At 54.3% G+C, this 12848-nt stretch overlaps 6 protein-coding genes across 6 annotated transcripts; 5 read left to right on the top strand and 1 right to left on the bottom strand.

Annotated features, from left to right (window-relative positions):
- Window positions 1-757: 757 nt before the first annotated feature.
- On the top strand, window positions 758-2395 carry EHS24_005103 (uncharacterized protein; the record flags this gene model as incomplete). The annotated part of the gene is made up of 3 exons (XM_028620641.1): window positions 758-1052; window positions 1108-1946; window positions 2000-2395. The coding sequence occupies 3 exons, from the start codon at window positions 758-760 to the stop codon at window positions 2393-2395; spliced, it is 1530 nt and encodes a 509-aa protein (XP_028479613.1).
- Window positions 2396-2806: 411 nt separating this feature from the next.
- EHS24_005104 (uncharacterized protein) lies at window positions 2807-4251 on the top strand (the record flags this gene model as incomplete). The annotated part of the gene is made up of 4 exons (XM_028620642.1): window positions 2807-3098; window positions 3142-3920; window positions 3956-4147; window positions 4183-4251. The coding sequence occupies 4 exons, from the start codon at window positions 2807-2809 to the stop codon at window positions 4249-4251; spliced, it is 1332 nt and encodes a 443-aa protein (XP_028479614.1).
- Window positions 4252-4654: 403 nt separating this feature from the next.
- Window positions 4655-5984, top strand: EHS24_005105 (uncharacterized protein; the record flags this gene model as incomplete). Its single annotated transcript, XM_028620643.1, has 5 exons — window positions 4655-4805; window positions 4895-5049; window positions 5197-5392; window positions 5515-5660; window positions 5700-5984. 5 exons carry the CDS (start codon window positions 4655-4657, stop codon window positions 5982-5984), a joined length of 933 nt encoding a protein of 310 aa, XP_028479615.1.
- Window positions 5985-6451: 467 nt separating this feature from the next.
- EHS24_005106 (uncharacterized protein) lies at window positions 6452-7845 on the top strand (the record flags this gene model as incomplete). The annotated part of the gene is made up of 3 exons (XM_028620644.1): window positions 6452-6608; window positions 6752-7289; window positions 7539-7845. The coding sequence occupies 3 exons, from the start codon at window positions 6452-6454 to the stop codon at window positions 7843-7845; spliced, it is 1002 nt and encodes a 333-aa protein (XP_028479616.1).
- Window positions 7846-10131: 2286 nt separating this feature from the next.
- On the bottom strand, window positions 10132-10383 carry EHS24_005107 (uncharacterized protein; the record flags this gene model as incomplete). Its single annotated transcript, XM_028620645.1, has 1 exon — window positions 10132-10383. One exon carries the CDS (start codon window positions 10381-10383, stop codon window positions 10132-10134), a length of 252 nt encoding a protein of 83 aa, XP_028479617.1.
- A 1134-nt stretch (window positions 10384-11517) lies between these two features.
- On the top strand, window positions 11518-12812 carry EHS24_005108 (uncharacterized protein; the record flags this gene model as incomplete). The annotated part of the gene is made up of 2 exons (XM_028620646.1): window positions 11518-11680; window positions 11737-12812. 2 exons carry the CDS (start codon window positions 11518-11520, stop codon window positions 12810-12812), a joined length of 1239 nt encoding a protein of 412 aa, XP_028479618.1.
- Window positions 12813-12848: the final 36 nt, after the last annotated feature.

Raw genomic sequence — 12848 nt, forward strand, 5'->3', positions numbered from 1 at the left:
CTCCATTTCTCTTTCACTCTATACCTCATACCCTCGTTACCTCGCTGGTACTGTCTGCAACAGTACTAGTATCGACATCTGAGGCTCTCTTTTCTTACATGTCAGACCGGCATTGCCGAGTCCGTTGAGGTGCTACCTGGCTCGCTCCATATGCATCTGACGGTCAAGGCCGTGAGCACGCAGAAGGCGAAGCACCATTGTTTGACGTAAATAGGATCTATGATAGCCCGAGAAGCTTTGTTGTCGCTGTGGATTGCGTGTATATAGGAGGTCTGCCAGCATTACTCAACGCGCCCCCAAGATCCACTGAAAGGCAGGAGAGGGTGGTGCACACACGGCGCAACCCTGGAACCATGTACCATGGGACCGGGCATGGCTACGGTATCCCAATGGACCTAGAATTAGAGATACCTTCATGACCCGTGACCGTCTCGCGTCTAGTCCCCTCCATCCGCTTGGACAACATTGTTGCAGCCTCTGGGTGGGGAGTGGCCGTTGCCACCCTCCCCCAAGGCCTACCATGTATGCGACCGAAACAGCGTGCTACCCAAGCACCCACGATCCAGTGGACCCTTGCGACCGAGAAAGACCTTCAATAACCTACAAAAACGAAAGTAGGGGGCATTGTTTGTTTAACTGAGGGTGACCGAGGTGCGAAGGACTGCGCGCCGGATGACCATACCCACATCTCACCCACGCCATACCCATCGGCGGCAGCAAATATAGGATCAACAGTCCGCGTGCCGGGCCCCTAAGCATGGTTAACGGCCGCTGCAACATTGTTCTACTCTTCTCATCACCACTTGTCATCCTTTTTATCAGTCACATGGCCCCTAAACATCCTGCAGACCTGGGCATCTCGGAGCCCGCGGATGGGCTGTCCTCAACACCCGTCACAGACAAACCTCCTGAGCCGTCCGCTCACTCGTCGCGGAACTCGACGACGGCAGCCTTTGTTACAAGTGATTTGCCCTCAATGACGTCTCTCGACATGACTCTCAACATGCCCACCGCGAGCGTCAACATCCGGGGTGCGAGTCGGACTAGCACTAGTGAGGATCAGCAGTAGAGCAACGTTGGGACTTCTGAGATCTGACAAGCGCCAAGTCCGCACCGCCGGCCCCGTCACCATTGACCACTTGTGGTACCCACACATCATCGATTCTATCCTCCAGCACCCGCGCTCTTGGATTCCTATGCGTACCACTTCCAAGACCTATGATAACCGCGTCACCAACCTCATGTACCACCACGTTCGCCTAGACTCGAGCCTCGAACACTACGATTGCGATTGTCCACAGTTTAGCGGCTGCCCATTTCGCGCGGCCCAGTTCGATCACGACCCGGCCATTCCCATCAACATCCTTTCTCTACAAGGAAACAAGCTTCCCCTGCTTCAAGCCCCTTGGGATCATCTTCCTCGCCCGGCGGAGGTCCAGACCAAGAAACAGACAGCGGAACATCAACTGTTTCTGGCCAGAGCTTGGGACCGTCTTCAAGAGACCACTGTTATCGATATTCCGTTCCAGTTCCATCGCAGCGATGTGGAGTGGTTCACGAAAAGTCTGATTAGCCTCCAAACAGTGCGCTATTATTGGAGTCAACATCTCGAGGGGGTTCGCACCGGCGGTGACTTCAGCTTCGCCGTCCCATTGACCGCCGCGACCGTTGTCATTGGGCCCGAGCGATGGACCCGCCCCCAGTCGCCTCGCGGTCTGTTAAGAGATTTCCCTCGCAGCGTCACCAAAGTGGTCGTCAATGTCCCATATTCGTGCGGCGATACCATTTCGGGCCCACTGTTTCAACTCGGACCCATGACGTTCATCGTGACGAATCCCGAGGAGGAACCGCCTTTCATGATCCATACGCTCGTGTACATCTTCCATTCATTTCAACCGCAACGTTGTCCAGCAATGGACGATGGCATCAAGACATGCGACCGTTCTGTGAGTACACGGCGTTGACCGCCGCGGATAAGTTGATCGCCGATGCAGATAAGTGGTGCGACCTCATCTGGTTGTTGGCCAACGACGGTCTTTTACACTGGATGGCGACTCAACTTGGTTTCGCAACTCTGAACGACCTCCCGCACTCCCACTTGGTAGAAGCTCTTTTGGAGTCAAAGGGAACTCCACATGGCCCACCGCTGGTGACTCTCGTCGATCTGCCTTACTCCAACCGGTACCCCATACATTCACAGGAAGGCCACCAGGGATTCTGCTCTTTGCGCGACCACCTCATCTTTGAGTTGGGTGTCGCCTGCCGACTGAAGGGCGTGTCCGAATTGTTCATCCCTTACGTTTTGGCACGGGTTGAATTTGTCGACATGGACACGTATGCGGCGCAGCTTCCACCCGGTCAAATTGAGTTGGAGTACATGCCACTGCAGAAGTAATGGTGGGTTCGTGGCGGGAGCGTGTAACGGACAAAACAGTCGCTGTTATGTACCTTTCGAATCCTGACACGGCGAGTTGTGCGCGGTATGGTGTGGCCTACCATTGTAGACCCGACTTCGAGCGTCCCCAGGGATGCACTGTCATGTGAGACAATGCCTGTTGACAAATTCGCTGTGCTGCTGCATAAGGTGAAGTATCCATCTCGCTTTTAGAGACCCCCTCATTGATCATTGATGGGCTCATGTGTGCGCACTGAGAGTGCCACGGTGGTGGAAGCGGACGCCGATCAGCGGTGGCAAATCGTGTCTCTGTCAGCACACCTCACCTTGCGTCCCCACTCTCACGGCTTGGTCTCCACTCTGCCCATTCCTCATCAGCTCTCTTATCTCTGAACACCAAAATCACCCAACATGCCCGCCGATACTCCCCAGGGGCGAACCTCTGCTCGCCTGGCTGCGGCGGGCAACCTCAAGAATGGTCCTCATGGTCCTCATGGCCAGTCGTCGGCACCCACGGTTGTCGGAACGACCAAGCCGCCTTCCTCAAGCAAAGACCCTTCCTTCGCCATGGTCTCAGTCGGCATCGACAAATCCCTCAAGGAATGCAACACACACGTCCACAAGTCGGGTCGTAGCGAGCCTGAGGCCGCCGACAACAACATCACCGCGGCCAGCTCTGGCCGTGAATCGAACCCAGTCACAGGTCAGTGTCGTTTGGATCAGCCGCAGATTCTGACCTGTCCCAGCCGCGCCATCGCCGAGCCGGCCTCTGCTCGACCACAAATTCTATCCTCACATCATCGACGCCATTTTGGAGCACCCTGTCGCCTGGATCCCCTTTGGCGCTACCTGCAAAGAGTATCAGCGTCGCGTTCGGCGCCTCATGTTCCGCCATGTTGTGGTCTCGGCTGTCCGCCGCAGTTACGACTCGGACGAGTCTGGCTATGAGAGTCCCGAGTGCCATTGCTCTGCGTGCGCAGAATTTCCTCTTCTGTTCGTTGAACTCAAGTTGTCCTCTTCTCGCCTCAACGATCGTCTTACATCGCCATTCCCGCTCAGGCGCTACGATAATCTCACGGGAAACGACCGTCGCAACGTCAAGCGCCTTTTGAATGCCTATCTCCAGCATACAGAGACTATGGATGTCCCCATTGGGCTGGAGAACCAAGACTTCGACTGGTGCGAGAGCCACCTCCAGAGCCTTAAGACAGTCCGGTATTACAATGATCCCGATATCGAACCTGTCGATGAAGAATACGTGGAGGGCGAGTACACTCTTCCCCTTACCGCCAATACACTGGTGATCATGCACCGTGGTATTCTGGACTTCAACCAATGGCACTATGTGCCACCAATACGCTCAAGTGTGGTTCAGAAAGTCGTTATCAATGTTCCCTACACTGTGCCAACAGGTCCCATCGGTCACTATATGCTCCACGCTACCAGTGACTTTGATTGTCCGCAGGTCGTTCACATATTCCACCACTACGCCAAGAACGATGCCCTTCCTGAACCGCCCGGATTGGTGAGGCCAGATCACCACGCACGACTGACCCACAGATGCAAGAGACACCGGGATGGCAGAGGTACATCGAGTGGCTTGTCGAATTGGTCCTCGTCTGGACCAATGAGTCGATGGTCTTCGTCGACTTCCCAGTTTCTGCCCTGGGCTCGCCTTCTCAAAGCCAATCCCCCCAAGCCCAATTTGTAGCCGACCTTCGCGCGGCACTGGATGGGTACCCCGGGCCCTGTGTACGACCATTGACGATTGTCTTGAGACATTCCAGTTCGTCACACTTGAAGAGTACGCCTCCCGCCTCACTCCTCAAGAATTTGAGCTGGAGTATGTGTTGTGATTATAGGTGAGTTCAATGACCAGTCCACGACCGGGCCTGACGTTAGGGGAGCGGTGACTGACAAGGCTGCAGGATCGATTGCCATAGGAGAGAACAAGAGGGTATTTCCATAAACCATAGCTGGGAATTATGAATGCAGCCGCAGTGTTCATGGTCATCTTGCACGTGAAAACGGCTAGGGTGTGTTGACGAGGAGGCAACCGCTAAGGCTCCTGGGGGCGGCATATCGTCATGTTTAGCAGCGGTGGCAAAAATCGCCACCCTCGCGCCCCAGCCACACGACACCCAACAGCAACTCACACACACGCAATCTTACATCTTCCTCATGTTACCATCACTCTTAGAACATATCCCCCAGTATCAAACATCACATACCCTCCTCACTGCTCTGGGAAACACCACCATGAGTACCTCCTGCCCAGGAGTGGAGGAGCTGCCCGACCCTCCGGCAAAGAACAAGACCCGCAACACCGAGGCCGAAGGTTCATCAACGACAATCACGGATCAGGCCAATGCCAATGTTGTTCTGCCACCTGCAGCGGCCAGTGAGATGGGTAAGTATAACCTCTCCCTTACATTCACTACTTGTTGACCCATCGCGCCAACTCGGCCCACACGGACAAGGGTGCTTACTTCCTTTCAGATGCTGCGCCGACTGCCGTCACCATCAACCACATCTTCTATCCGCACCTCATGGATTCTATTCTGCAGCATCCCGACTCATGGTTGGCCATGCGCACCGCAAGCAAAACGTACTACCAGCAAGTGCAACGCCTGATGTACCGCCACCTCGCGATCGTGAGCTACGCGGTGGAGCAAAAGCCCGATCCCAACATACGTTGTCCGACCTGCAACAGATCAGATTGTTACTCTGTCCACCCGAAACCCTACAACGAGCTCGAGGTCATCTCTCCTTATGGGATGAGAGTCTGGGTAGACAGCCAGCGATACGACATACTGCCAGCAGGCGAAACGAATATCGAGGGTTTGGGTCCATTCTACAAGCTTCTTGAACACACGGAGATTCTCGACATTCCGCTTGGTCTCCCTGCTCACGACCTCGACTGGTTTGTTGACCAGCTGGAGAATCTGAAGGCCGTTCGGCTTTACCAGTTCGCCCACCGTCCTGCACCGGGCCATGGTGAGATACATTACTCGACTGAGCAGCTTCCTCTCGCCGTACCAAAATTGGTCATTGCGTGTCTTCCACCTGGTATCACGGTTGCGACCATACCCTAAACTTTCCTGACCATGTACGGAAAGTGGTCACCAACATCACACACTGGATGTCAGTCGGACCAGGAGCGTATTTCATAAACGGCGACCCGTTTGATTTGACCTCGCCCTTGCTCCAGGACATGGTTTTCATTTTTCACGCCAAGCAAGATATGACCACATCGGCGACTTCCGTGAGTGTTATTGTTTATGTGCAACGCCTAACTTGCAAGCACTTTCAATGGGAGCGTTTCGTAGACGTCATTACCGACATCATGGTGCGGTCAGAAGAGTTCACAACGACTACGACGTTTGTCGACTTCCCAACAGCTCCGAAGGACCCAAGATTGCCACTGGCCACACTGAAGGACGAGTTTCTCGAAGCACTGGAAACGGCACTCGAAGGCTGCGACGTTGCGGACCGCTCGGCGTGCTTGGACAAGCTACACTTTCTCTCACTGGACGAGTACGCTTCTCAACTTGCACCTGGGGAGTTTGAGGCCGATTACAGACTGTGAACCACTGTGAGGCCACGCCATATGAGAAACGATGGAGCCATCCTGAACTGAAACTGGGCCAGGCAATGATGGTAGCGTTGGTGGGTTCGATTCAACCGACGGCGGTGTTACATGTCATGGCAAATAGCATTAGACCAGCCCCGATTGTACCGCCAGGCCGCCGTAGAGGTGACGATAGTCTACATATGCCAAGTTTTCATGGACGGTTATCATTGTCAACACCTGTGAAGCTGTGCAGGCCGCTTGCCTAGCTGGCCGGCACGCCGGGGTTGACTCATCCACGGAGAATGAGCGGAAGTAAATTCCGCCACTCACCCACCCCCACATACCACACACGTCAACTTGCTCTTCTCCATCTCCAACATTGCCGAACACTTCAGGCTTCTTGAATCGTTTCCAGAAGCTGATATATTGCCAACACGTATCGGGGTCGCCCATTGGGTCGGGTTGACTGTTTGTTGTTCAACATGAGCAGTCTGCCACTTCAGAGAAGCAAGACGGCTGGGGGCGCCAAACAACCAGCCTCAACGTCGTTCTCTACCAAACCTCCAGGCGAGAGCGACACGCACATGCAACCCGAGGCAGACACCCTCAAGACTGTGGTGCTTACTTCCACGGATAACGGTGAGTTATCCCACACATGCAGCCGAACCGTGCGCTTTCTTGCCTGTACGGCCTGTACGGGAAGGCTACGGCAGCAGGCTTCCTGGTATGAGCGAAGCGACCTGGCACACACTGTTTGATCTCCCTGTACTGACTATTTTCAGTTACGTTGTCATCCGCCATCACAATTGACCACGCCGCCTTTCCTCACCTAATCGACACGATCCTGCAACATCCCGTTTCGTGGGCCGCCATGCGTAGGACCTGCAAGAAGTACAACACCCAAGTTACTGGTCTGATGTACCGCCACCTTCGGGTGTCCGCCTACCCTGTTGACACAGCCACCTATGACTATGGTCTCAACCACTACATTGACTCGCCTGTCGAACTACTGGTAACATCACCCTACGCCCAACGTCTACCATTCTTTCGCAAGCGTCGCCTCGACGACATGCCGAATGGCTCATCGCAAAGCCCAAGTTTGGAGCCCTGTGGTGGACGACTCAAGCATACCGAGGTCCTTGATATCCCTTTCGGTGTTTCTAAAGAGGACCTAACGTGGTTTCGTAACACTCTCAAGAATCTGAAGGTCGTTCGTTTTTACACCGACCCCGACCTGTTTGAGCGGGCTGGTGGCCTGGGCTCCTTGCTCATGTTCAGGGAGCATGTTCCGACGGTCATCATCTTGCCACAATACCCAGAGTATGACAAGGCCCCCGTCTCGCTCCAGCCACTTGCGGCCAGGGATGTTCCAACTACAGTCTTGAACATGGAATGCTCTTTGAACATGGTACCCACGGCCCACCACGCTTTCGAAGGCCCTGAAAGTCGGCACAGTAGGGTTGTTTACATCTTCCACCACAAGACCGACTCGGCCGAAGGTCCGAACTACAGGCACTCATGTGTTGGTTTTAGAAGTTTACTTGGCCAGGCTGACAGTTTGCTTTCCAGCAGCCAAGACGGAACCTGGTCATACTTCACCATACTGCTCGCCCTCGACTTCAACCGCATCGGCAACGCATATGCCAGCCCCCCCTACATTACCATTGTTGACTTTCCAATATTCCCGGCCCCACCCTCGTCCAAGTTCAGGACCTTCAAGGACGAGTTTATGCTTCAACTTGCTTATGAGCTCGCCCGTCATGAGACCGACCAGAGTGGTGTCACGAGCTTTTGTGACAACATCTCATTTGTCACTCCCGACCAGTACAAGTCCACACTCTCCACTCGCCAGTTTGAACTCGAGTACAGGCTGTAGCCGCTGGTGAGCTTCCCTTCCGACGACTCTGACAAAGCTGACTAGTCTTCCAGAAATACAACTTCTACTCGGGCGATTCGGGCGGGGCATTCATCCGGCGCTGAGGTTGGACACTGAGGCATTTCATAGGGCGAGGAAACTCTCGCCACGCCGTATGAAGGAGTTTTTCCTTGACGGACATGACCAACAGATTGTCAAGTCAAGCACTCGGCGTCCTCTCATTGTACGTGGTGAGGATGAGGGCTTAGCCGCCTCTTTCCACACATATGCAATAACGGCTCTTGCTAGGTGGGCTGACATTCTTCTGGGCGGCTGCTGCTGCTCGGCACCGCTCGGGCACCGCTCCGGGCACTCACATTCCTTATGACGCCGATCCACTGATCCACTGAGATCTACACATGCTGCGCACGCGGGCATTCTTAATGGCCGTCACCAGAAGCGCGACCAGTAAAGGCCACATATCTTTCCTGCCGCGCATGCCGAGTTCCAGATCCTGTGACGGATGAGATGGAGAGGAAAGCACGAATTACAAGACCGGATATCGCCGCTTATCAGCCAATGAGCAATTGTCTAACCCTGTGCAGAAGCCAAAAAAAGAAAACCAACCATTCCTCCGTGATCAATCACACGTGTACTGCCCAGTGTCAGATTGCCCAGTGTCGGATTGCAGCCGCGGCTCCGGCTGCCATCACCGCCTTCTTCGCTGCCGGGTGCTCAAATCAGATGATCCACGGTGGTTGTCATTATTGAGTCCAGACTCTTTGTACCACTGGTTTTGTTAGCATCTGATGCCGTTTTGAGCCGAAGACCGATGATGGTCTTTAGCTGGCAAAGTGTTTTTCATACGAGAAAGGGGATGTATACACGTTTACAGAGCTAATTATATACCCACATGCGGGAGGTCTGAGGGTCACATAGCGATACCAGGACAACAGAGAAGTTGCAGCAGCGCCACTCTCGTTCTCCGGTTTTCTCGTTGACACATTGTGGCGGCGTAATTGATTACTGATCCCGACTGTCTTGGCGCGTCGCCCCGCAAACCGCGGAGGGCTATTCTGGAATCGACAGCTTGGATGCTCCGCCATGCGCTGTAGTGGTTGTGATCATGGGACGTGTGCAGATAACGGGAAGGTCATTGTACGGATTGGACTATAGAACGAGACTGTGTCAAGTGACACGCTGGTTGAGATGTGGCATCTGTGCAGTCCCAGTGGGACAGCTGCCAGTTTGACTTCACAGTCTCACTGGCCCTCCTGGGATACCCTGTACAGTGTATTGTCCGCGCTACTGGTCTCTGGGATGTGGGAAGGCATATAAAACGTGGCCGAATCTCCACCGTCGTCCACCACAGCACCGCGCTTCCACTGTAACCCAGCATGTGGCTCTACATTCAGTTTTTGGTGGCAATTGCCGCCCCAGCTCTTTCTTTCACCTTTTCAATCGATAAAACACCTCCGTTGTGGGCATGCGATCAGCTCACATTTACCTGGTGTGGGGGGATCCCCTCCTTTCAACATCCTCGCCATTGTAGGCGAGATTTCCGTGCATCAGATTCTGACATGCCAGCCAGAGGGTGATATCCCGGCGAACATCACTGTTCCCGCCAAGGCGTACAAGAACGGCAAGGGTTCGCTCACGCGGTCTAAAGGATGTGGGTACAAGGCAACAGACTGCCATGCGGCCTTGGCTGGTGATTGCTGACAGACGAAACAAGTTTGGGGCGGCCAAAGGATGGTCTTCGTCATGTCCGACGCAACGGGGCTAGCGGTGGGTCACTAACGAGGGGTCGAATGCAGACTTGATGAACAGACTGATGTCTCAGTCTGGTGGCATCTCCCAGATCTTCAATCAAACCACCCTTCCCAACGATGCGCAAGTGGACTGTCCCCAGGTCAGCAACTCTGCACCATGGTTGTAAGTCTCCAAAGTGACAGATTCACCTTGCCACTATGTACGTGCACGAGCGCTGACTAGTCTAGCCTTCTGGAGTCGACAACTCTTTCAGTAAGCTGAGGACTCTCCCCGTCACTTGGTGAAGCGTTCTCACACTCCCAGCAATGCCAGCCAACGAACATTGATTGGGCCTACTTAAACAATCCAGTGCCTCCGCTCCCCATTACCCTCAACGCGGTAAGCATCGATGGGCTCCCTGGCCAAAGCACTTCCATAGTCATAGCAGAAGGCACCAATTACAGTGAGGGAAACTACATACCTATACACCTACATGTGCAGCAATTGAAGGTACTGACGGATTGAAGCCTGGACACCAGACATCCCTCAAGGACTTCAAACCGTGTACTGGGCCACGGACTCCGCGGGAAACAACTGTGGCGCCTCCTGATTCATCACTGTGGCATCCTCGGGGGTTACCTCCTGCCTTTCATCGACAAGCTGGGCTGAGGCCGGCAACAACTCGACAGAGACGTGTTCGGCCAGCGGGCCGGACTCGACCGGCTCGTCAAGCTCTAGCGCCAGCAGTAGTGGGCCTAGCGGTTCTGGCAATGCCGGTAGCACTTCATCAAGCCCAGCGGCATCCATGTTCCAGAGTCTGAGGTGGTTTCAGTCAACTTCGGGGCTGAATTTGAGTGGCAGTGTCGCTGGTGTTCTTGTCAGTTTTATCGTCGGCCTTTCACTTGCACACGGGTAGTTGGAGGAACATCAGAGCCCGCAGGTGCCCGTTGTCGGCATTGGGCCCTATCCGAGCGACATCTGAGCCACAAAAAACGTGCTGTGGGAAACGAAGATCATATAAAAACAAATTCACAATTCAGCAGGATACTGCAGGTATGGTCTGCGCGGAAGCGGCGGTATGTGCATAGTATGGCGGTAAAAGCAAAATATCACAGTGTCTCAAGGTTTCAGAGATATATGTACACGATGCCCCAGTCGCGCCAGTCGAGCACCGCGAAGCCTTCGATGCGTAATATGTCTCTTTGATTACCAGCCAACCAACTGTTAGTCGCCACCTTGCTGGAACTGCCATAGAGATTTGTTTCGACTCGGCCCTCATCGGTGCCATCGTTATGAAGAGTGCATGGAGTTGAAGAACGCACTGCCACAACGAAATCGGACGAATTGACCCAGCGAAACCGCACCCGTCGAACGTGTAACGCACATCCCAGTACTGGCGTCCTTGTGGTTCCAATGTTATATGCAGCTATCCTGTGTTAGTTATGGATTCTTAGCAGCTCGTCCAGGCAGTGACAGTGGTGTGCACACCCACGTGCTCGTACACGAGAGTGATATTGACGGGGGTTCTTCGGATAAAGCGACCCCACGGACGACGGCACGACGGCACATATCTGACGTTCTGGGCATGCAGCATGCACTCTTGGAGCTGTGTAGCTGTACCTTCACTTTATACAGCTATCTATCTCTCACTGCGCTCATTGCATCAGCCCTTTAACCTCCAAAGCGCCAGAGCGCCTGAGTACTACACCATCACACGTCATACACCGTGTACCCACGCTGTATTTGCGCACGAGCGGCAGCAAATCTTGTTGGTTGCACACCTCACCCACTCGCGGCGCCACAACAACACACCTCATCATTTTTCTCTTCTCTCCTCATTCTCCTCTTCCCACAATCCCTTCCAAACTCTCTTCCTCCCGCGCTTCCATCACACCCATTAGCATTTGGGGATTTGCTCCATCTGCAACGTCCCGCACCAAGATGAGCGTCCATGCGCCGTCGCAGGACGTGGGGTCAAGCAAGAAGCGCCTGGCGTCCTCCCCACCTCCAACGACCCACCCTAGAGAGCATTCGAACGATCAGAAGCGTCTCAAGACGGAAATCTCCCCATCCAAAGTCACCGATGTCCTCGCAACTGACAATGGTACGTCTGGCCAAGCCCAATCAAGTAAACGTGTCCAGCCTCTAACAGCGTAGTAGTCGTTCACGCCAGTCCCAGTATATTGGACCACTCCGCCTTCCCTCACATCATGGACCTCATTATCCAACATCCTGCGACATGGGTGCCAATGCGCCTCACCTGCAAGACGTACTGTAGCAAGGTCGAAGCCTTGATGTACCGCCACATCGTAATCCGAGGCTACCAGTGGGCGGACGGCTCAGATTACTCCGAGTATGAATTCCATCCTATCTTCCCCTCCAAACCCACGACAACCATCCGCGTTCTGTCGCCGCACCTACCCGACCTTCCGGGGTTCCATGGTGAACTAGAGGATACGCACAAAAGCCGCGGGCAGCGCCTATACTTTGGCAGGCACCTCAAGCACACCAAGGTAGTCGACCTGCCCTTTGGGATTTGCCAGGACCAAGTCCGCCGCATCCTTACGCGTCGCCTGAGTGTACAGATGGTTCGGCTCTATTGGGATGCACAGTTCGCGTATCTATCCAACCGCTTGCACATCGTCCGCCCTTCGACGTTGGTTTTCATGCACCCTGAATACCTGGATATCGAGTACAGCAGGGGCTCGAAAGGCGTGGCAATGGCCCTGCCTGGCGCTACCAAAAGGGTGATCATCAATGGGTTGTACTCGCGCGACACTGGGCCGAGCATCTACTGCAAGCCTCTTCCTGCCAAGGACAATGACCAGTACACGCAGGACTTTGTCTTTATTCTGCACCCCTGGCGATCATCTACCTTTTCCTTTGGGAACACCAAGGAGAAGCCAACCTGGAACCACGCGAAGTGGAAGGAGTTCGTTGTGGTCATCCTGGAACTGCTCGTTCACAGCAAGAATCGCGACAAGCCTCACATCGCCTTCGTCGACGCTCCTTCCGCGCCTTGTGGTCCTCCTAAAAGTCCTCCCTTCCAGTCCTTCTCTCACCAACTCGTCCATGTTCTCCGCTACGCACTTGCAAAAGCCGGCTATCCGGCGCCTCAGATCAAGGACCACTTGGCCAACATCGAGTTTATCACCAAGGAAGAGCACGCCGACCGTGTTCCGTATGACCAGTTTCTCCTGGAGTACGCGCCGCCTCCCTACGTTTTACGCAGATAGGGATACAAGGCCACAGCCGCTGGCAAAGCTGATTGT

This window comes from Apiotrichum porosum, assembly GCF_003942205.1.
Source record: "Apiotrichum porosum strain DSM 27194 chromosome Unknown scaffold_2, whole genome shotgun sequence".
NCBI classification, from domain to species: domain Eukaryota; kingdom Fungi; phylum Basidiomycota; class Tremellomycetes; order Trichosporonales; family Trichosporonaceae; genus Apiotrichum; species Apiotrichum porosum.